The sequence below is a fragment of the Phoenix dactylifera genome, chromosome 5 (assembly GCF_051530095.1).
Source record: "Phoenix dactylifera cultivar Ajwa chromosome 5, Ajwa_hap1_PhDact_Kaust_v1.1, whole genome shotgun sequence".
NCBI lineage: Eukaryota > Viridiplantae > Streptophyta > Magnoliopsida > Arecales > Arecaceae > Phoenix > Phoenix dactylifera.
In genome coordinates this window covers 1,956,058-1,980,497 of record NC_143194.1, presented here as the reverse complement: position 1 = coordinate 1,980,497, position 24,440 = coordinate 1,956,058, and the positions used below count along the sequence as shown (strand labels likewise).

The 24,440-nt window shown below is 37.2% G+C and overlaps 1 protein-coding gene across 6 annotated transcripts; it reads right to left on the bottom strand.

Moving 5' to 3' along the window:
• Window positions 1-1,411: 1,411 nt before the first annotated feature.
• Window positions 1,412-15,167, bottom strand: LOC103712574 (1-phosphatidylinositol-3-phosphate 5-kinase FAB1B-like). 6 transcript variants are annotated; one of them, XM_008799133.5, is made up of 14 exons: window positions 14,986-15,157; window positions 14,497-14,567; window positions 14,317-14,408; window positions 13,661-14,237; window positions 11,546-12,280; window positions 11,087-11,240; window positions 10,603-10,947; window positions 8,289-9,236; window positions 7,804-8,135; window positions 7,590-7,713; window positions 7,299-7,472; window positions 5,664-7,202; window positions 3,368-3,634; window positions 1,412-2,036 (listed from the first exon to the last, which is right to left on the bottom strand). In XM_008799133.5, the coding sequence occupies exons 3-14, from the start codon at window positions 14,318-14,320 to the stop codon at window positions 1,701-1,703; spliced, it is 5,535 nt and encodes a 1,844-aa protein (XP_008797355.3). In that variant the 5' UTR covers window positions 14,321-14,408; window positions 14,497-14,567; window positions 14,986-15,157; the 3' UTR covers window positions 1,412-1,700. The 6 variants fall into 6 exon arrangements, with proteins under 6 accessions (XP_008797355.3, XP_088577436.1, XP_088577435.1 ...); XM_088721310.1 differs by having other exon boundaries at window positions 7,299-7,469; XM_088721309.1 differs by having other exon boundaries at window positions 7,299-7,469; window positions 14,497-15,167.
• Between the last annotated feature and the right edge of the window lie 9,273 nt (window positions 15,168-24,440).

Sequence of the window (24,440 nt, the reverse complement as noted above, 5' to 3'; positions counted from 1 at the left end):
AAAAAAAAAATATCTTACACGGTATACACTATATGGTCGCGCATGCTGCCAATCACACCATAGCAGTATATTGGGATGACTGTTCGAATGAAGTCTAAAGAAATGAGCGGTTGTGATTGACGGCGTACAAATCCATAATATTAATATTTAGTTTGGTTGACATGATTTTTTTTTTTTCCCTAGTGACTCTCAAAATGGTCCATCTATCACACCTCAAAGAAGACCTCGACAAGTCCTTTCATGCAAATACTGTTGTTAAAGAATATTTCAATTTGATCGGGTTGACTGAATCTATGATTGTTTAAATATTACTAGAAGGACAAAGAGGTGAGTCACCTGAATATTCGAATGATAGTTTGGCTTCTCACTGAACAGCAGCAAGCACAGGAAGATAATAATATTTTAGCCTTCCAAACACAAGCACATATAGTTTAAACGGTTCAGGAGATGAATGCAGCAGCCAGTGTATTCAACTTATAAGCTCGTAACAGGGACACTCATCATTAGTTTTTTGATAAGTTATACTAGTGATACTCTAATTTATCACAATAACTTTACCTTAAATAGTGTTCTTCTATAGACGGCCTCACAGATCAAGTTTAATTATACCATGCTTCTTGTGATCTTTGCTGCAGAAAACAAGGTCTCATCTCTGTTCCTTCCAGTGCTCCAAATTTCTTTTCTGTTAATGGTGTTTTACAATGCTGGAAGCCTAGCTGGGCAAGGACCATTCCTGCTTTTCTCATCAATTAGTCGTACGAAACTATCGAGAATTCGAGACCAGAAAACATGATCACAAAAATGTCATAAATTTCACATAATGTTTTCACATGGTATCCATGCAGAACAGCTGAAATCAAGATCCCTGCTTAAAATGCAAATTGAAAGCATGCAATCATTGTTAACCAACAACTAGATCATTAAGCTGCCCCCAACTCGCATGGTCGATCTGGATCACACGCATGCGAAGACATGAACATGTCAAAAATGACTCAAGAATGAGCCAAAAACAACTCTTAACAGGGAAGGTGTCAAAGAAAGAAAAAGACTCAAGAAAATAAGTATATTAACTAATCATTCCATCCAGAAGTTTAAGCTGTCAGGGGGATCGGCCAACAGTGTATATTAGGCTTTAACACCCATAACCAAGTAAAAGAAATGCAAACCCATCCAAAGATGAATGCAAGATCAACCTGTTATATGTTATTGCATTCATTTTAATGTACATGTATTTATATCCCAGCAGCAACACCAAAAACATATCCATTAAAAACAATGGAAAAGAAAATCACTTTCTGCTGCCAGAAATCCAAGGAGCAATGCATGCAACTGAAATTAGGAGAAAGACTAGGCAAAAGAAGCATGCAGTAATGAACTAATATTACTGAGATAGCATTGGAACAGCATGCCAGATTTAAATATGTATTATTTCCATATATTGCTGCAAAAAACACATGAACATAATGTACATATCTCCGGCAGTTCTTTAACACTATGCCTTGATTGAAATTCTCATGATATCTAACCGCCTTCTGCATCTTTAAAAAATAATTCACAAATGTAAGCAAGATTACAAATGAGAATGCCATCTACAAATCTACACATACAAAATGAAAAAAGGAGATAAAAACATGGAAAAGGAACCCAAAAAATGTGGGCCATCTATCATCAAACATCTCAAAATATACAAGACAAATATCTCATGACTCTTGAGAGGCACCTTGCACATTATCCTGGCCAAGGTCAGACTGTTCAGATAGCGACTTGCCTGGGATGGCAGCAGGAGGTGACCACTGATCTGGAACCACAAGAAAATATGCAGACATTGCTTTTCTAAAACGTTTTTTGTATTGCTTGGGTGAAATCACAGTTGGAGATGCATTTTTTGGCCCGCCCAAGAAGCCTGAAGCTTTCACCCATGTCTCTAGGTGCTTGTCCCATGTGTACTGCCTCATAAAATCAATAATTCCAAGAACCAGTTCATGCTTCTCCTCATCTACCCCCACCAGTAAAGAGTAATCCATGACATCAATAGACTGCAACAATATCGGTAAGAGAGATCAAAAAACAACATATGACTACAAGAACCTTTGCTTTAAGAAGGTATCTACCAAAATAGGATATGACCTTCAGTAACTTACAGTCACTCCTGATTAGTCGGCTGAGGCAAAAGAATGTTTTCAGGCAAGTACTTGAGAATATTTTTTTTAAAGGACTATTTGAGGCTTGTTTGCCTCACCCAACCATGATGCTCTAAACAAAGCATTGAGGCTAAAGGAGAAGATATAACAAGTGTAATGATATAAAGAAGCTCTTGCAAGATGCATGATTCATACCTTATATTACACCTTGTACACTTGAACATTTCAAAACCAATGGATGAGAAGAGATTTCCAGTGTCTCTCTCTCTCTCTCTCACACACACACACACACACCCAAACATGCATACATATGCATCTATGCATTTATACATGTACATGTCTATGTATATGAATACTTATGTATATATGTATGTGCGTGCACGTGGGTGCATGTATCTTCCAATGCATTTTTGTGTACTGCTGCATGTGGATGGTAAAATATATAACACTCACCTTTTATCATATTTGTTTTCAAATGAACATTCTATGACTTCTATATGTACTCATAACAAGAAAAACCCATAAGTCTCCTGCCTGTTAGTCACAAGAGCCTTGATGATGTACCTCACATCACTACCTCTTCAAACAATGCTTAAGATAGATTCATGTGAAAATGGAGGAAAAATTCAGCACATATCAAATTTCAGATATATGGAAAAAGTCACTAGGAACTTGGGAAAAGAGCATAATTTCTCACTAAACCATCTAAAACGACCAGTTGCATAGACAAAATAGTTTTTATTGATAATTTAAAGAATTGCAACCATAAAGTTAACCAGTCTTGCCAAAATCCGAGTATAAATCCACACTCTTCCCCAAAATAATAAATGAATAAATAAACTGTAACTAGTTGCAAATTAATAATGTATAATCTAATATAATAAAACAATCATATAGTATGGCAATCAGGAGTCCTACAGGTCTATCAACACCAGAATAATACAGCACAAGTACAAATAGACAAGCTTTTGAAAGCTAAAATTGACCTTAGTTGCCAACAAAGTATCAATTGTCATCAAAGAGTATAAAACATGTCCCTCCCCAGAGTATAATTTTCTATAACTTTCTGATTTCTTAAAATCCTCGAGTGTGAGTTTTGTTCCAGCTGTCACAACAGCATTCTTTAATACACTAAGGAGGCCCATTATATAAACAAGGTAAGTGAATAAAGAGCCTATTCTGCCTTATATAATATAACTGATAAACGTAATAATTAATCTACTTACTGCTAGAAAGGAAGTATCATTCCAAACAGCTCTTTCAAGTAGCCGCTTTGCCTTGTTTCCCATAAATATTGGAGAAGTTGGCATTGCCTCAATCAAGTTCTGATCAAGGAGTACTTTGTTGTTACCACTTGAATCTGGATTATACCGCGACCTTGAAGATCCCTTAAGGTCATACAGCCTGGTCACATTCCGTCGAAACAAAAGATTCTCCATAACCAGCAAATCCATCCTCGACTCCTTTCCACCCTTCAGGTGCTTAATTGTCACCTACAATCAAAACACCAATGAAGCAAACAATTACCACTCAGCAAGTAGTTAAAAAATTTCAGAGAGCGGTGAAGATACAAGAGCCAATATACAAAAACGGCAAGGCATTGATTCAGATAGAGGTGGGTAAATAGTGTAGCTTACGAGGACATGCTGTTGACAAAAAGTCAAGTTAATCAAAGACCATCTTTTAATTTTCCATAAATTTCTATAATGTTGTTAACATGACAGGACTTGATTCATCTATTACCAAAAAAATGGCCAAAGCTAATATTCATATGCTAAAAGTTGTGAGAGATGTTGGTGTAGATCTCAGAAAACATGCACCCTTGATTTGGCCATGAGAAGAATTTCACATTTCTGAGCATCAGAACCAACTGGCCAACTCATGCATGACACGAGCACCAAGTAAGGTTTTCTTTTTTTGCAAAAAACAAAAAAAGGGGCGCGAGTAGGGGGAGGGATGAATAACAATGCTTGTAGAAAGATTGAAAGAGAGAACCCCTTTTTTCCTTTACAACTTCTATGTACATCTCCATCAAGATGTATATTCATAACAGTTATCGGTCCTGGCCAGTCCGTTTGTTCATACCAATCCTTTTCTTGGGAAAAAAAACATTTTCATTGTCATTGCTGTCTCATAATTACATGTCCAGTACTGAGAGGAAACCCAGGAGGATACTAGTATCAAATCTTTCTAACAATGGCCCATAATAAATCAATAACTGACATTGCTTGATTAAAATAACTGAGGAACAAAAAAAAATCCTTTATCCTGTAGAGGCAGCACAGTGAAGAAAAAATGGACAATAAAGGCAAAAAAATGAGGCCAACAAAAAGCACTTCCAAGGGAGCAACAAGAAAGCCACCAAGGCAACAAAAATTTAAACAGCCAAAATGCTCTGTAAGCTGTGAACCACAAGCATTCAATCGACAAAAAATAGCCCCAACCTCCACCAGGATTAAAACTAGAGAACTAACTAATAGATATGCATATGTCTGCAGCTGGATTTTCCACGTTGGACACACCTTTCCTCATCCTGGATTCAAATCTTACCACAAATACGTGGGAATGTCATCACTTACCAATAGAAAGAACAGGTCAAAAACAAGCCACAAAGTGGAACATTATTCCTAAGATTATACCTCCTATTTTGAATGGTGTTTCTCCAATAAAAAGCAACCAATGCTCTACTCACAATCAACATCAGCAGAACTTTATGAACACTGGCCCCACCATCTAGATAAGCTGAATTATAAAGCTTCTTTGCATGCATATCATTAAATTATTATGCATATATCATTATTAAAAAGATTACTCTGTTGGAAAAATACAGATAGTTGCACGAGTTAAAGATCGCATGATGATATCTGTATGGCAGGTGATGGATATACAATGTAATGGAACTTTGCCGATGGAAAGACAACAGCAAAATACAACATATATTCCCAATCTGATCAAAGCAGCCAGAAGCAGAAAAATCAAATATCTTAAGTTCACTATTTTTTGGTGCCATTGGCACGCAACAATCTTAAAAGAACTCTCCTAAGTGGCCACTCTAGACATTGAATATCACCCATCAATATCTAAATCATATGCATCTTTACCAAGAAAATAAGTTGACTATGCTTGACTTTCATCACTGCACGCAATTATTTATCTGAGAGTCCTAATATATCCTGAACACTAACAAATAAGATTTCTGAATATGCAACTATGATCTGAGAAATTCATGCATGCAAATATGCATGGATGAATATATGCATTTTTTTTATTTCCCATGTCAGATCATTCTCCATTCTTCCAAATTCAAATTCTTTTTCCAATGTGGGGGGAACAGAGAAGAATAACAGAAACATAGTTACCACACATGAAATATCTTAATAGAAACTTTTCTCTCATCAGCAGAAGCACGAAAATAGGCTTATGCGTATACTAAAGATAGTAGATAGCAAAGTAAACTCAATAAATAAAAGGCTCTCCAAGTAAAGAAATGAAAACAATGAAAAAGCTCAAGAAAATTGATACCTGGTAGATGCCTAGAATCTTTGCCAAGCATGTGGGACTTCCAGTTTTTATTGACTCAGAGAGATATTTAAAATACTCTGGAGCAAACTTGATAAATGATTCTAGCTCTGTTTTTGTTACTTGCTTTATAACAAACCTATCGTCCAATGATTTTGCAAAAAAAACATTGCTCTTTCCACCCTGTGCTCCCCATTTCTTACATCGACTGAGAGACCTTACAAAACCAAGCTCAGATGGACAACAAATTCTCCTCAAAGCCTCAAAAGATTTTGCATAATAACAAGTCACTGTATATTTTGCTTTTCCAAGTGGCCCATCATCCCCAAAAGAGACTCTGATGTGCATTGCTTTTGTAGATGCAACTGGATCCAAAACTAGGGGGGCCCTGCTTCCAGACAAGGATAAAATGCTTTCATCAACTGACCCGAAACTTTTAAAATTTTCTGAGGAAGCATCATCAAATGATTGAAATGGTTGAAAATTTTCTGAGTCATAGTTTGGCAATGGAAATGAAGTATCCCCGCCATCTCTTGCTTTTTCCCACTCTTCAGACATCTGAAAATGATAATCAGGAGATACAAGCGCATATGAAATGATACTCGTCGGTTCATCATCATAAATCGGGATGACAGTATCATTCACCCCAATGGGAAGAAGCAGCCTCGCTCCGCCCTGACACACCAAATCCCGGAATGAAGAAACATAGAGAGGATTGTACTCACTCAGAACACCGAACCTTGGAGCACTGCCTGAATTCTTGTTGATATCACGATAAAAATTTACAAATGGCATTTTAATAGAGCTTGATAGGTCCTCTGAACTGTCTCTCCACCTGGCAGGCAAAGCAGAGGCAAATAATTTAGTTGTATCAGCTCGACTTTGTTCTTCAGAATCTTCTAATACTGACACTGTAGTTTCAGCTTCTACAGAGGCTGATCCATTGGACATGCTTGCATCAGCAAGTGCAGGGCCATTTTCACCTCTCCACTTTGCATCCAAGGTATCTGACAGATCAGCCATAACTGGGAACTGCCCATCAGAGACAACTCTGCGGACACCAAGCCCAGGTTCCAGAGGGTCCAGTTGGTCACCTGCATTTATGCTGGTAGCCAGATTACCATTGCTTCGTTTTCCATTAATATTAGCCTTCTCATGATTTCTTTTCTGCTGACTTACATTAGGCTGGTTAAAATGGTCAAGCCCCTCTTCATGGTCAGTTGGACATGTGCTGCCCACAATAGATTCATCACCTCTGGAACTGGGGGAAGCAGTCTCCAGACGTATGAAGCTTCTTTGCAACCTGGGGGCTGTATTGAAATCCACTAGCTTTTCAGTACAGTTGAGCTTCTCCTTATTTCTTGTCATGAAACCACTAAGCACTTCATGACGACCATTATGCGAACCAGCAGCATATATTAATCTTTGATCCCAAAAATATGACTGAAAAAGTAATTGCCTTCGTAGTTTATTGACCTCAAGAATATCAATTGAGGGTTTTCCCTTCCTTGTCTCTTTTTTCATTATTTTCTGTATAGATTCCTGAAAAGAGTCAAAGTTTCTATCAGAATCTGGCTGCCGACAGTGGTCAATCATTGACAAGATGACAACATCATGAATAAAAGCATGCCACTTCACCTCGAATTCTGCTTTTTCTTTTTGTAGAATTCCTTCAAGTTCTATGATGGCTCTTCTTAACTCTGAAACTTTCATGTTTCCATCAAGAGACCCTGTCTTTGGCTTTCTCTCTGAAATTTGGCACAGAGCATTGAGTACCTCAGTGAAGAGAAGTTCTGCTGCTTCAGCAACCTGCTTCATTCAACTAATATTGTCAGATACAAAACAACAACAACAAAAAGAACGGTTGACAAATTTTTTTTTTGGCAACCACTAAAGGGGAGAAAATAACTGTTATCACTAGCAAGAGACCTCGTTTACTTCTTTTTCTACCCACTCCTGATGCTGGTAATTAAAATCAAGTTTTGGAGGCGGCAGGTAAACGGAGTGAAGATTGATTGGCGCATACCGAAAGCAAGCAACCATTCTCCCAAATCTGCTCATGTAAGGAAAATACCATATGCAATGAGTGACAGGGGATAATGATGATTGGAGATATGGAAGACAGGATAGAAGAAGGAAATACCCATAAAAGCGGAGGCAATCCCTGTGGAGAGAATGACCACAGCTAGCTACTCTACTCGCAGCAGCATGATTTGAAAAGCTGAGCTCCAAAAATTTACCAAAAGATAAACCCCAGGCAGCATCAGACATCACGACTCTTCGAGTTGCAGGAGGAAGCCCATCAATCCGAGGACAGCGTAAGCACCTGTGCCACATCCATATTTTGCCATCTCGTTCTCCAGGCAAACTAAACTCTGTCAGCTTCCTAACAGATATTGTCAGACTGCCTTGGCGATGAGTATAACAATGAACATGAGCTTCCGATGGCATCTCACAGGAACAACACCGGTAACTCTGAGACAAATAGCAGCTACAATCAGTCCCATAAGAGGCAAGTAATTAGTAAAAAGAAAATGTATAGAGATAAACTTTAACCCTTTTTCCCCTTTATTTTTGAATGTTCAGATTACTAAACTTTTTCATCAAAGGGAAGAAAGAAATGCTAACCTGGTCAAATAGATGGTCACGTAAAAATCTTCCCAGAGGCTTGTCAAAGTTGCCATAATATTTGATACGAAATAGATGCGCACGCTCACACACAGTCCCTTTCCATACACAGCGGGAAGAAAGGGAAACCAAAAAGCTCTGATGATCAGAAGGAGAAGGGAGGAATTCCTCCATTGGACATATATGCTCATCCCTAAGGCTATTATCTTGGTATGAAGTTCCTAGATCAGACAAACCTGGTTGCATTTTTATCATCTTTTCGGCATCCATTTGGGTATTCTCAGCCACTACGCCACCTCTTTCTAAGGTCTCCAAACTGTTGTGACAGCTAGAAGGATTGGTAGAATCTCGAGTAAGTGGCTGGTCATCAGTTCTGACGGTTTCTCTATCAACACATTCCATGAAACCCACTTTGTTCCTCACTGATTTAGCACAGGAGGAAGAGTAGCCAGGACAAGCATTCAGCTGCATTGCAGTGGGGAAAGCATCCATACTATGTGGTTTGAAAGCGTGTTCAATAAAGTTAGTACTTTCAACATGAAAGTCATTCACATCAATGGATGGAGGATAGGTAGAGGCAGACTTCACAGTTTGGGAATTAAGATTTTCATATGAGTATGGTGACACCACTGCTTCCACTTTTCCAAAGTTGCCGCATGTTAAGTTAGAATCGGACGTATTGGTTCTTTGCACATCACTACCAGATTGGAGCTTTCCAGCAGAAGGGATAGTGAAACCAGGTATTGTAGATATGGACCTGTCAGCACTAGATGGTTTATCTGGCAGTGCAACAGTTATTGGAGACTTCAAGGGAAGCTCTGGAAGAGAGGCACCTTCATCTGCAAGAAAAGATGTTTCCAAGGCCAAGTGATAGGCTGCAAATACTCCATACTGGACAACATGTTTAACTTTCTTCAACTCATCACCATTAGCACCCTTAAGCAAAATCTACAAGAAAGAATATGGGAAACAATCAGATGGATGAAATTTTACTGTATCTGCATCCAAGCAAATTTATACAGTACGTTTATCTGGTCTATCCTTAAAAGCATCATAAAAAATAAGTTATGAATGACATATGCTCCTACTCACCATAAGTTACAGAAAGCTCGACGTATTAGTGCACTCAAAAAGTCAGATAATTTGAGTACCAATTATAATTTGGGGTGCACGTATATATTGTAAAAAAAAAAAATAGCATCACAATGCAACTTCTATATAATTTTCACCCTTTTTCAGTTTAGTTTTTATTTGAAACTAGCCGTAAAACTGAAATCAGAACTCAACTTCTTCATCCCAGTTTAGGACCACCGCAGCTGAATTAACATTCATGAATGATATAAACATGAAGACAAGAAATAGCAAGAATAGCATCACAAAGTTTCAGGCTTTTAAACTAAAGATAAGACCAACATGTCTAATACAAGTCTGTTAGGATAAATGTGAGAGTTTCTTTCAAGCAGTGGAGCACAACCTTAATGTAACATCTATCAGATTCACAATTGAATGTATTTTCTCAAGAAAAGAGTATGGATAGTCCATATATTCCTAAAAAATTGTCACTCGGCAATTACTCTAAATCTATTAGCCACCCAAGTAGGACAGACATAACTGAGAAAGGCATAAAGCAAGATTTATGGTGTCATAGAAGAAATGCTAAATACAATAATTATGAGGACCCATGCAGATGGGTATTTAATCCCACATATGTTGTTCGTTTGGTGACCTTAGAGGGCCAAGAAACCTAAACAGCACCTTCTAACTAGTCATTTTGGGTAAGGTCCTAAGTCGTTACAAATGGTATCAAAGCAAACCCAACACATGGCTAATGAGGACTAGGAAAGACCGTAGCACGAGCCCTCTTGGAATTGATCACAGACCATTTGTAGTATTTGTGATTGAGTTTGACTAGATTTGGACCTTTAGCCTCACGAGAATACTAGGGCTTAAACAAGAAAAGTATGTGGGGGCCCATGCAGGTATTTGTTTAATCCCATATCAGGCCAAGGAATCCAAAAAAATACCTTATAGCTAGCCCTTTTGGATGAGGTCCTGAGATATTACAATAACAAATAGTAACTACACATTAAGCAAATCCCAACAAAATAAAATAACTGACTTATTTACTTGTTTCATTACAAGTGATTAAGGGAAAAAATTAAAAACATTAGTTGTTGTAGACATGCAAGTGCTTACGAAATTTATTGGAATTTAAAACTACTTATGACATCACAAACAAATCCCATTATTTTTGAATGATCAAATAAATGAGGATATAATTATTAAGTATGAGGATCTAAAGTTTGGAACTCACGGTACAACCCAAGGGCTTTGGGCATCCTTCGAAAAACATTAAAGTCTTGAGTGCTTTCCTCCCACCCTGACCAGCACTTCCATGCTCTTCAAAATATTTCTCCACATGGAACAAGTCACAATGTCCTAGCTTCGGAGATAATAGATGATCAATTGAAGGGACAATCTGAGCACCAGTACAGCGAGCTATACGCTCTAAAAGTGGCCTTTTAATATTCAAAACAAGTGAAATATTTTTGGCAAGCAGATAATCTTGGGCAAAACGAGACACTGATTTCTCTACCAAAAGGACATTGGGATGGTGAGCATCTATCTTTGCAACCGCCATCTTCAAGTGATCCATTTCCTGAACAAAAAACCGAGAATATCTAAGAAAATGCAAAGATGCATGTCCTTTCTTCTCTCCCTCAAGACCAATAAAAATACAAATACAGAAAAGAAAGAAATAAAAGGAAAGTAAAGGAAAGGGGTAAGCTGAAATAAACCTGCTGCAACAATGTATCAAAACTTGACAGCAGATTTGTTACTCGCTGATATTCAAGAGCTCCTCCAAGGATTAAGAAACGGGGCTTTTCTATTTTTGATGCCATACGACGATGAGCCACATTCTTCTTACAAACAATTCCTTTCACTGCCATGCTAGAAAATCAAGTAATAGAAGTGTCATGAGCAATTTATCACTTCACAAATAAGCAACAATAACATGAATTTAATCATGGAATGTGCACGAATAAGACATCAACCTATATTATTACAAGTCTATGTGGTCATGTCACAAAATAAGAACTAGAGATGAACCTTACATTTGCTTCCAGAATCAATAAGTTACATTAAACAGCAGCTTATCCGGCCAGAAAAACACAATAAGGTCCCACTCAATGACATAGATCAGAGTTCACCTAGTAAAATTCTATAACTGCAACCATCATCAATGAGTAAGTTACCTGTCACTGCGGCGGCCACTAGCTAGGCATTTAACTTTCACATATCCACCAGGATCCATTCCTCCTCCCTTGCTAGTGTCTGGCTTAAGAAGAGTTGCTGCTTCCCATGACAAAGACGTAATTATCTCCAACCAGCTCTCCTTGCCATATTCTTCACCCATGGGTAGATTTTCGACCTGAAGAAGTTGAGCTACCAAAGCCCTAAAATGTCCATCAAGAATACTTTTCATGGCCTTCCTATGCTCCTCACTTGATCGGACTCTACTTCTGTAGTCACCACTTCCAAAACTGGTTGATGAGCGTAGATATCCCCACTCTCCTGTAGCATCCTCCTCATCATCATCATCAAATAGCGTGGCTTCTCTATCATCTTCTGCATCTTCAGGGTCAGGAGGGAACCAAAGTAGTCCATTATTCTCAAAGTCCACAGGCTCTGCATCTACACCTTTCATGCCATATATGGAGGATGAAGCATTACATTCATCACTATTATCAAGGCTTAGTTCTTCCATCTTATCAACACCTAAAGCAGATTGAAGTTCTGTATTATCACAAACTGAAGAGCAATTGTCTTTAGCATCAACAGTTTCTTCTGCAGGATGGACATTATTAGACCCATAACCCTGGTCAACTTCATCAAACTCAACTGGACCATAATAGTCATCAGAGTTCTGCAAACGTCGTGGTTCTGAATCAGAGCGGCATGCACCATACTCATCATCATCATCATCACTCCTGTAACCGAAGACCAATGAAGCATAAAAAATGTGAAAATCTAGACAGCATAAACAGACGGACAGCCTAAAATCATATTTGGCCCACAAATTTGTTCATGATGGTTTCACACAAAAGAGAGATTACATTACAAGGTTTCTTCCATCAACTCCTAAGAGGAAAATCTGGAAAGGAATACCATAGTAACATAATTTTACATAAGATGAGGTCTATATCAGCAACTTTTTCAGAAGAAGAATCTGAATGCAAGAATAACGAAGACTATACAGAAACTGGGAATATACCTGCAGAAATAAAAAGCAAAGGTCCTGACAGGAAGGACTGATAGCATAGTGTTTTTTAGAAAACTGAACTGCTAAATTTTCTAATGACTAAACAACAACATTGCATTAAGTGTTCTAGGATATTATATTCAAGCACTTGTAGGAAGAGGTGATGAATTACCAGGTAGAAGGTACCATATTAATGTTAAAAGTCAAAGTAAACAATTTCTTGTAAGCATAGGCCATTAAACATTTATCGACTGAAAAATTTGGAAGCAGACCTATGTCATATTTAATTTCAGAGTTCTGTAATGTTGAAGGTTCAACAGGCAAATGATGGTGTCCATCACTAGTTCATTGGAATGGAAAAAAAGGGACAAGATCTAGAAAACCATTGTCAGTGCCCATCACATATAATTATAAGATGACGAAAAAATTAGCAAGATTACATGGAATACAATACAAAAGTCCAAAGAACATGTTAATACTTGCAAAAGGTAAATGACTCCTAGTTGTCATAATCTTATGTAAACCTTCATCTCTGAGAAAAATAATGTGAAGCTTTTTAATCAGTGGAGTGGGCAACATGAGGATGGAGCAACTCTAGTTGTTGGTTTACAATTCCAATTTTCTCAGAATGAGAATACCATATTGCACTTCGAATTAAATTCATCATATCCAGATATCTTGGATGTGGATTTAAAAAAAAAAAAAAAACTCTCAAACCCCCACTACTTCTTCCACCTCCCCGGCCAAATAAAAATACCTTCCATTATACTTCCTAACAATGCACAGATAACCTATTGATATGATAACTAGCATCCTTATGCCCTTGACATGAATGTGCGTGTGCATGTGTGTTTGAGACAAGGGGGCAAAGATGATACATCCATCAATCCATACATACATACAAACAAATGAAAACACATACATAATATGAACATAAATCTAGATGTATCTTAAAACACTATAAGAAATGGAACCACAAGCATGCAGATGGATCATCAAAACAACATGGTTCCCTTAAATGCATAATTAGCACACTGTAAAATTGTTAACTAAATCAATTGAAGGGAACAGAAAATTCATTTAGTCTCATGACTATTAGAAAACATACCTGTTCAAGCAAAAGCCAAAATGATTACAAGAAGTATCTTGTCCATCCACCATTGAGTCCATGTTCCTTTTTGGCGTCAACATATCTTGCTTATCCAGATAAGGTTCCATTTGAGCAGACTGACTGAGACTAGGACCAGAACCATATGGTCCTTGCTGATAAAGTCCAGTAGAATATGACACAGAACCCACAGTCATAGAACTGCTGTTATTAGTGCCACTGGACTTGGTACTGGCCAAACTTGTGGTTGAAAGGGAAGGACTGAGGACTGGACTGGATGGATGAACTCCATTCCCGGCTGCCACTACCTGTGTTTCCCATTGCTTGAAGCAATAGTTGCAAACTCGAATCCGCTCCCCATCCTCCCGAGCATTCTTTGGTTCATCAGATGTCACTGGAACGGCATTTGAAGTACACTTTGCACAGAAGACCCGCCCACATAGACGACAATGGTGCCTACGGTTGAAGATAGTGAACTGTGAATCACACTCATAACATACTCTACAGCTATGATCGGGCATCCAAAAGTCCCTCGACACATTCGCTGGTTCAGTCCTTCGAGGAATCAAGGATTTCACTGCATGGAAGAGATCGGAGAACCTTTTATCAGGGGTTCCCATCTACGGGCTCTTTCAAGCCAATTCATTCTGACTTACTCATCTGCAGTTCGACAACTCGCCAATTCGCAGACTTCCTTCCAGTATTTAAATAATCTAAGTAAACCAAGAATTCCAGTGTGATTTTTCATCTGCAAGATCAAAATAACATATTAAAAATCCGAAGTTTTAGAAAGCTCATGCATTCTTGGGAGTCGAGAGTAAAAACACTAAATTCACCTGCTAAATCACTCCACGGTGATGCAAATGGTTTTCCTTGAATTCCAGATCCATCACTGACCTACCACTTCCTACTCCAAAGCCAATTAAAACTTCGGTAAGAATCCACCAGAGTCTTATAGTCGGACAACACGACAGTGAAAAATAATCGAAGGACGATTCTCCTTCAAATCCATAAAGATATTCGTAACAAGCAGCAAAACCTCAGGAATCCGATCCCGGAATTCAATAAGAAGCTAAACTGAAATCCTCGTCCAAAATAGGCCCAAAATCCAACACAGAATGCAAGAGAGAAGCCCCAGATTCAAATTAGGGCAATCAACACATCGAAAGCACAACATCGACGAACCCAATAAAGTTCGGTACGAAAGGGCGAAAAAACATCAACTACTTCGGGTCCAACCCCAGAAATCAATCCAAGCGGCGATTTAGGAGCTCGCACAACAGCGTCAAAATGATATAAATAGAAAGAAGGAGATCAACCGGCACCTGTGAACCCCTAATCTCCGGAAACATCCTGGCGAATCTGGTGAACCCCCCAACCGAAAGTCACGGGCACCGAAACAATAACGCGGGGAAAAATCAGCACGAAAGAAAAGAAAAAAAAAATCCCAACTTTGCTTCTCTCTCTTCCACGCCTCTGCTTCCTGCGGCCGAGAGAACGCGAGCCTGATTGGTTTTTTTTTTTTTGTCAGTGTCTTGCCAAAAAAAAGAAAGAAAATTACATTTTTGACATTGCTTGTATGTAGATATGAAAATATAAGGTCTGGATTCGGGACGTATCTTTCGCGCAAAAGAATGTTTTTCCTTATTTCATGACGTCAACCGTCGGATCGTTTAATATCTACTTTCAAATCTATGCAGATAGATGGAAGATAAGATTGACGTTCTCTAAAAAAAAAAAAAATCAATCGATCTTTTTTTTTTTTTTTTTGCTAGTGAAAAGGGGTAGGGGAGGAAGGGACAAGCCCACCCCCGCGTAGCAGCCTCCACTGGGCCCCCGCCCCGCCAGGAGAATGTTCGATGCGGGTAGAAATGGCCGTGTGTTGGGCACCCCGACCGGTTTTACTCATACCCTCCCCACCCGTAGGCCCGGCTCAGCTACTCCTCTGAGCTCTGGCTCAAGTCCCACGTATGAGTACGTCACACCCGGCACCACCCCGGCTACTAGCAGTTCAAGAGCGGTCCTACACCACAAGTCCAAGCAGTGGCCAAAATAATGAGCGTCGGTCCACAATTTAATCGTCGCCGCAGCGATTCAAACTTGGGACCTTATGGTTAGAATTACTGCCCAGTACCACTAGGCTACCACCTTGGTGGCAAAATCAATCGCTGTTCCACGCGAAAGATACAACCCAAAACCTCTGAAGGGTCGTCTAAGTATGCGATCACTTTAGTGGGCCCAGAGACCACACATTGTACGTGAATGGGCGTTATCGTGGGCCCGCGCATTTGGACCAACGCGACAAATGTAAGCCATCCACCGTCAGGAAAATTAAATACTATTATATGATATATTTTTAAGAACCAAGAGAACAGCTGGATTCCAAGAAGCAACAAGCCACTCCTCAAATATTATCCCAGTAGCGTATATAAAAAACCAGGTACAGATAAATATATAAGTGCAAAATTAAATTTTTTCCATGAATAAAAACATCAGTCTGCATCATTTTTTTTTCTAAACCAAAATATCATATATTATAAAAAAAATCAAAAAAATATCTCTGAATGATTGGCCCGTAGGATGCCACTAATCCGTATCATGTCTCGGATTCACAACTTTTATTTATATATATCTGGCTTGCCGACTAAAGGTGGCGGCATTCATACTTTCTTCCTATACTTTAAGAAAAGATTAGAAAAGGAATACAATAATAACGCCATTAGGCTCGGTGAGCATCTTTCATGTTCAAGTGATATGACATTGGTTATAACATTTTACACGACAAAATTTCTAATTTGTCTTCGCTCATCAACGCATGTTGGACTGGATAATCTGATAAGTGCTGGTAGCTTTCACATGTCAGCTTTATTTCTTAGTGCCTTCGAACTTTTGCTGGTTGATTTTTCCCTTAAAAAATTGATAATCTAGTTACCTTTTACTTTTTTAAAAGGAAGAATGATGACTTACCTTTGTGCTCTCACGTCTTCAGCAAACAAGTTTGGATTTTGATAGTATATCCTAAGTTTGGATCAGGTTAATCCATAATCAGAGCCAGTCCGAATCTTTTCTAGTTGATTTTAATCTAGTTATCTTTTACTTTTTAAAAAAAATAAGAGTAAGAAGTTATCTTTATGCTCTCACATCTTCACCAAACAAAGAATTTCAAGTTTGGTTTTTGAGGAGTATATTCTAATATTTGAGTAGGGTTGTAAATGAGTCAGGTTAATCCATAATCAGATCTAGTTCCTGAAAAAATCTAGGCCAACTTATTCTTTAAGACTTGTGGGGTGGGTTAGGATCAGAAGTTAGATTTGTTTTAAATAATCTATTCAGTCTAAATATTTTATCTTTCGATATGACCTAACCTGATCGAGTTCATCAATTATACAAGCTCTATCCAATTTGACAAAGAAATATATCAGTCTGACTAGAATTGTATGAAATAAAACCCTTCTTTATTTGGCATTTCTTTCTTCACTTTTAATAAGCCTCATCTATCTCTCACCTCCTTTTTCTTAGGTATCTTTAAGCATTCACTACTTGTGTAATGATTTCTTATTGAGAATGGTCTCGAGTTCATCAAAATTGTGGTATGTAAGTTTGTATGTTCATATGCTATTTGTTTTGGATTTTTTTAAATAAAATATGTAAAAAAATTCATGTTTTAAGTTGGCATTAATTAGATTTTATTTAAAAATTTTAATATTTTGTATTGATATAGTTATGATAATTAAATTTTTAACTATAAAAATTTGCTAAATGCCTGACTTGAACAATTAATCTAAGCTAATCCGATCCCAACCTGAACTCAAATATTTTGAATTGGGTTTGGATCATGTGCGACCTTGACCTAACTTTTAAGTAGTCTTTAGGTCTAACATTTCTTTCTTAGGCCTAACCTAACCAAAACTTCATCAGTTAATAAATTGGATCTAGGTTCAAAATCAACAACCAAAATGTAGCTCAAGTCTAAAACACTTCTAATTTTTTTTATTTTCTTATTAAAACGGATGATTCATACAGTTTTAATACGGATATATCCAAAAAAATCGAAAAACAACAAATTCTGGAGAGCTCTAGGCAGTTCTCTTTTTTCAATCCATAGGGCATCTCCAGAATGATTGGCCACATATAAACACATTTGGTTCACCAATATGTTAGCAGCCCTACATAAGGTTAACTAAAATTCAGACGAACTCCCTTTCTCTGGAAAAAAAAAAGCAAGAAGAAATGAGAAGAAGGGGGAAGATAGCCTTCTAAATATTACGGGCACAATCGTTTTAATCAAAATTTCAACGTAGCTTCTAGCGTGCCTTTGTTTGTTTTTGTTCCTCCGAATCTAGAGCTGGAACTTGAGGATTGGTGGGGGTCCCTGGTCGCTTAGATCTGTCCCTTCGTTTGTCCGTCAGCTGAGACTAGTGTCGACCAATCATTGAATAATTTATAATATTGTCTAAGGACTGATTAGCTGAGATTGTACTTTGTTAGATTTTCTTTTTTTCAACATAGCTAGCCTTGGATTGTTATGACCCCAACAATCAAAGGGTCTCTATTTATTTAGAACGACAACCTTGTATAAGGTCAGGAAGCTTGGCTCTTAGGCTTCAAGAGATGAACTAAAGACAGATTGAAAAGATTTTAAAAATAGCCATATTAGGCCAATAATTCATTTCCATGCAATCATTAGAAATTGAAAGTTGACATGTCTTGCATTAATTAACAGTAGGAAAGGTCCTTTTAGGCATATAAATGTTGTAATCACTTATATAAGCAGAGATAGGCTCATTGGATGTGAGAAATTAGTTTTGATTGCACCAGCAAGTTTAAGCCTTGAGATTTGGCAGGAATTTATGTTTGCTATTGTTCGAAGATCTATGTTGCACCCTCAAGTAATCTTAGGTGGTAATTAAGAAAAAATAGATGTTTTTGTCACCCTCTAGCACATCTATGGTCAGGTGAAGCAATAATTGCCCAAGGCAAATGATATTCTGTGGAAATATTAGGATATGGTATGTAATCAGGAAAATGACTGATAATACTCTCTCCCCCCATACATGTGGATCACGACAATCTAAGGATTGAGTTACCTAGCAACAATACTTCGACATGAAGACCTAATAATTGAGGCAAGTCTAGTGATTTAGTCTTATTCTTGATTTAAAGTGAGGCAGGATCCCACCTCTAGGTTCTTTCTCCTATCCCGCTCGACCCAAAAGCTTAAGCTAGTAGGTGAATGGGCCTGTGAGCATATAAGATCAACAAAAGTTTCTAATTTACATGATGTAGGACTATTTCTCAACACCCTCTCTCATGTAGAGAACTCGAGGGGTGGAACTCGAAGAAAGATGATATATGGATTGGCAAGTGGGAGTGTGGAGGCATCAGTAGGTAAGAAAGATAGCAAGCCTCGATATCAAGTTAAGGTCCAATCCAAAAGTTTAAGCTATTGAGCAGATAAATCCATGAGTATATGTAGCTAGCTAGAGCCTCTAACCTATCAGTTGTAGGACTGTTCCTCAACAATACTTTCTTAATTTCTCATCTTCCAAGCAACTGAACTCCTCAATGAATCTCTTCCCTAGCCATAAACCTGCACAACCTGATGCAACCTAGACATTAGATCTAAAATCTACACAACCAACTTCCAAAGGCGGATTCCACTGCCACCACCGCCACAATTATTGGCCTCCATGTCTCTAAGGTTAGAACATTGTTGACCTCAAGTTCAGTTGTGCTACTTGGATGCCATTAATCTGAAATAACATTAAGATATAAGAAATAGTCAAATTTTTTTAGCACAAAAAGTTAGAATAGAACATTGGAGCTTTTAATTAGAAAGATGCACATACAACTAGCTACATAGCAAGTAATCTCTCTTTACTCTATGAAACCAACAAGTATTAATAATCAATTAGATATGTATTGTAGCAAGAAAATCTGATGCTTCAACAAGTAGGAACTATTGATAGAAACATGGCGTTGACAGTCATGTATGAAAAGTTAAGATATTCAAACATAGAGGCAACCAAGAAAATTATAGAAGCAAATGAATTCAATAATAATGGATTAAAGTTTTCGCAAACAACAATGGAGATCCAAAGGATTGAAGTCTAAGATTGAAGTCGAGCTCTTATTCAGATTTCCTGTCCTTAAAAAAAATATATATATACTTTAAAATACTTTAAAACTAAACATGAATAATTAAATATTTTCAATAATCCATCACATATCTATTATCACATTGAGCTCAAAAATCAACGGCCATTGTCAATTAAGTCTATAAATACATTAAACATAAACCAAACAATGCCAAAAAAATAATAAAAAAAAAGAATCACCCCGGACCGGCCCAGGTCAGGCTTCAATCACCAAGCCTCCGGGTCTAAGACAATTTATTTAATATGTCTAATTCCATGCCCAGCCCAACCTATCGGGCCAAGAACTCGACCCAAGCCTGCCAATTGAGCAGGTTGGGCGGCCCGTTTGGCCCGTGAACTTGTCCAGTTTGAACAACTTCAAAAGTTTGAACAATTTTATGCTTCTTGTTATAAATTTTGTTCAGCTTCACAATATGTAGCTAAAAACCATTTTACATCCAGCCAAGTTGACAAGAACCATTTGATCAGGAATCTAAGGAGCATATTTTTACACGTCATGCCAATCCATCTGACATAAGCGTCAAAAAAAGTGTTTCCAATCGAACGAACGTAGACTCAAAATGGGGGAAGTTTGGAACTAGTAGTTCATTTAACCATATGAAAACCATACCATGCTTCATCTACTATGAGGATAGAGACATTTAATCTTAGAATAAAAATGAAACCTACAGGTAATTGATATATATATTAAAAACCAAATTTTAAATTTTAATTTCAAACTATTTTTGTAAATAATGGCTATTATAATAATAATATAACAGAAAATAATGGGTAAAAGAACAAAATTATCTTTTTTATTTTTATTAAATAAAATAATATATTTTTGGATCACAATTAAAGTCATTTTTGGAAGGAATTTTGCGAGGAAAAAAATGTAATTTGAAATAAATAATTTCATTAGAAAGAAAGCATAAATGAAAATAATGATCATTTTCTTGTGTTATAAGGGCCGGTTAAAATAGAAATCGATGGATATAATGAAAAATAACAGTTATTTAATTTTTCCATGTTATTCACCTCAATAACGCAATGGAGGGTGGACAAAACTATTATAACAGTAATTCTAATGAAATTACATTATTATTTAAAATTATCTTTCAAATTGAATTGAATGTTTTATCCCAAACTTTTAGTTTGCTTGTATTATTGAGCAGGAGAAAAGCAATTGAAAGGATTAAAATCTTTTGCCAATAAACTCCAATAGCATTGGAATTGCCAAGGACTAGCACTTGTTCTTTTTTTTTTTTTGCATTTTTTTTCAAGAAGAGCATCGCTAAGTCAGTTGTTGCATTATCTTTAAGCCTCTTACCCTGTAGTTTGTAGAGGATAGGAACTTTTTATTAAAAATATAAATCAGAAAAAAAGATAGAAAAGTAGGAGATTTTTTAGAGAGGAGTGGATCATATTTGGCCAAAACAATAAGGGTGAGTCCATTAACTATCTCTTAGCATCCAACAAAAAACAAAACTTGCAATGTTACCCTTCAGAAATCCAAGGCTTCTGAAATAGGTTTGAAATCATTATCACAGATGTGAACTCCTTGGCTTCCTTCAACCAACCACATTGTATCCAAGCTATCTTTCCACTCACTTGGGACAAAGGGAAAAAGACATAATATACATATACATAGTACCATGGAGATCAGCATCACCCTGTCAACGTAAAGCAGAAGCTTCCCTTTCCAGTTGCTTCTATTGAAATTCCTGTTTGACAATGGCACACCAAGTTATTTGATGCAGGTAGCCGACAGTACAGTTAAGTAGAAAAGCCAACTGTTGTGCCATAACCTGTCACTCACCTCATTTGATGGATAGGAACACAATTCTCAAAGAAATACAGAAGAAAATCCAACACTAAATCCAATTCTTTTTAAAGATTTGCAAAGTAATATCGTATTGTCAGTGCACAATACATATAAAAGACTCTGTTGAATTAAACCGACAATGAGAACTTGATGTATTTTTGACTAATTGCACTTGTGAGGCATCTGATGAAGAACATGTGCAGCTGACTCAAGTAGTGAAAGTTTTCATATTTGAGTACCCTTTTCTTCTTACCTTTTTTTCTAGAGAATTTCTGAAGAGTATGATTATTGCTGCATGTTTGTAGGTCCACCATTTGATTTAAAAAGTATTAATCATTTCTAACTTTCTCGCTAATTTTACTTTCTAGGACCTTGCTTCGATTTAACCTAATCGGATGGGTACAGTTGCAAGTGTCCTTGTCCGATCCAACCCTAAAGCTTGAGCAACAGATGCCGAAATCCAGACTATTGGCATTGGCTAAAATCTGAATTGAATAACGTTTCAACCTTCCAAATTAGATCCTGGTTGATTCTACCAAATTTAGCGAAGGGACCACACCAAACCCTATCCGATTTGGGCAGTACTGTAAGGATCCTACCAAACCCTATCCAATTCAGCGATGTGTAGTAAGAGTGCCAGATCAGTAAAAATTTAAGCCCTTTAAGTGGTAATTAATTTTCTACATTCTTCTCTCCCAAAGAAATTTCTAGAACTTCTTACTTTATGTACGGTTAGTGGGCTTTTAGCTAGATACTCTCCTAACTAGGCATTCAAATATTTTTCAGGGTAAAACCTTAGAAGCATTTAAGATTAATAACTGTTCTATACAATATTTGCATGCAAGATTTGTCTAGGAATCAGAATGTAACTTGGCAGCTGATGTGCCTGGGTATGTTTTGATCAGCTTCCATTCTGCTAATATTTGTGTACGTAATTCTATATCAGTTTTTTCATAATGTTACTTGTTATCTCTTGAAGGTTCCGTTTTGTTGAGGATTATGGGCAACTTGGTTGTTTCAAAAGCAATGCGGAGGCAGTTTATATCAGAGAGAAAAACTAGACAAGCATATTCTTTAACTGTGCAAAGAGACTAGATGGAGAGATAGTAAAGCAAATAAAAGCAAAGAATACATTGTTTTACATTGTTCAGCCCATTGTTTACATCTATGAGAGGAGATGACTAATTAGAAAGCTTCACCAATAATGGAGAAAATACAAAGAGGAGAAGAGAAAAATTCTAATGCAAAAGCCTTCAAATCTCACGAGCACTCAAAAACCCTAAAATATAAACGGTGTAATCCCCAGAACCCTAGGATCAATAGGTGAATTCTATCTTTGCATGGACATCTTAAAAACCTGAAAACTCGAGTAGAGAGGCCCTTTTAGCAATCTTTCCTCTAAATAAAAAGCACCATAACATCTACGGACCATCAGATCGTTTGGTTCCTTCTCTTTTGCTTGTTGATATGTAAGGTTATCACAAGCATGACTACCTAGAAGCTATACCGGCATATACTCTTATCTTTTCTTGCATATATTTGCTGGCCATACCTGGTTATGCCAGTTGCGTATGTATTTTCTACGTATGCATGGATAAATCATGGCAGCTTTAGAGATCAAGAATCAGAATATGAGGACTCTAATCAGGGTATGATATTACTGCTATGTAGAATTGATTAATAGCCTTCCAGGAAAAGGACGTGGTACCATCACTCTGATTGGAGAATTTGTTATTTCTTTTGAGTGAAAGTTGACATATTGTCTCAATGGTTTCTTTTACTCTTTCTTCCTGTTATGATGCAAGACAGCAGCTAGTCAGCTTCCTTGGCTATCTATGCTGAAATATCATTATCCATCCGACTTGTGAGTCGATATATCAAGTAACAAACGGGAAAAGAACAAAGGCATATATATCCCGATCTATTTTGCCCTCAGAAACGATTTCTGCGATGCTTTCTTCATTGACGGAATATGGCCTTCTCTATCAAAATTCATTTTCACTGGAAGCTGTACTTAGAATTGCATGGAAAACTCGAGTTTACATTTCATTTCTGGATCGAACCTCGCTAGTAATAGATGTCTTGATTTAAAACCATGCAAGACTTTCCTATAGGTCTATCATAAGTTCAAACCTCTCCTAGGCTGGCATGCATGCAAATTAGTTTTAGCAGATCAAGCTTCATTAGCCATCAAGGAATTTTTGAAATCACTCCTTTGTCTCATTTTCCAGTTGATTTAGTGATTATTGATGATACTACTTATCGTTTTATTGACAGGTGCGTACGTATAATGGTACAACCTCTGAGAAGAAGATAAATAAGTACTGACCTCCTAAAGAAATCGATCAAGCTTTGTCATACAAAATAGAGAGGCGAAAACCTCCTTAATTTAAAAATGTTCAAATATTATCTTTTCTCCTGATGAACAAATTATCTCATTTCTGCAAGAAAAGATGATAGCCAGCTGCTGGAAATTGACTTGGTCGTGGTCCCCAAATCTCCAAAGATTCCATATGATAGCTTTCTTTTATGCATTTATCCTTCTTGTGGATAGCTAAAGCAACAAGCAACGTGGTCCTCTCATGTCTGTATCATATGGTCAATTAAAAATTGCATAAAGCATGCCTTTAGTTTGAGGGACTTATCAATTCACTTGAATTACTCTTGCCCCACCTCATTCAAAGGATTTTTTTTTTTTTGTGTGGTAAAAACGGCATTCATATAGCTCTTATGTGAGTAAAGCCTGCCAAGTCAAAGGATTCAGCAAAATACGTCAAACTACGTACGCATCATGAACTCCTTCATTCAAAAGGAAATG

What these genes read in the sequence shown, in the direction of transcription:
- LOC103712574 (XM_088721307.1), bottom strand. Translation starts at nt 14,280, where the DNA reads ATGGGAACCCCTGATAAAAGGTTCTCCGATCTCTTCCATGCAGTGAAA. An exon ending in AGTGGCCGCCGCAGTGACAG is followed by an intron (nt 11,241 to 11,545) that starts GTAACTTACTCA and finishes TTGATTTTCTAG; the next exon opens with CATGGCAGTGAAAGGAATTG. An exon ending in GATTGCCTCCGCTTTTATGG is followed by an intron (nt 7,714 to 7,803) that starts GTATTTCCTTCT and finishes TTACATGAGCAG; the next exon opens with ATTTGGGAGAATGGTTGCTT.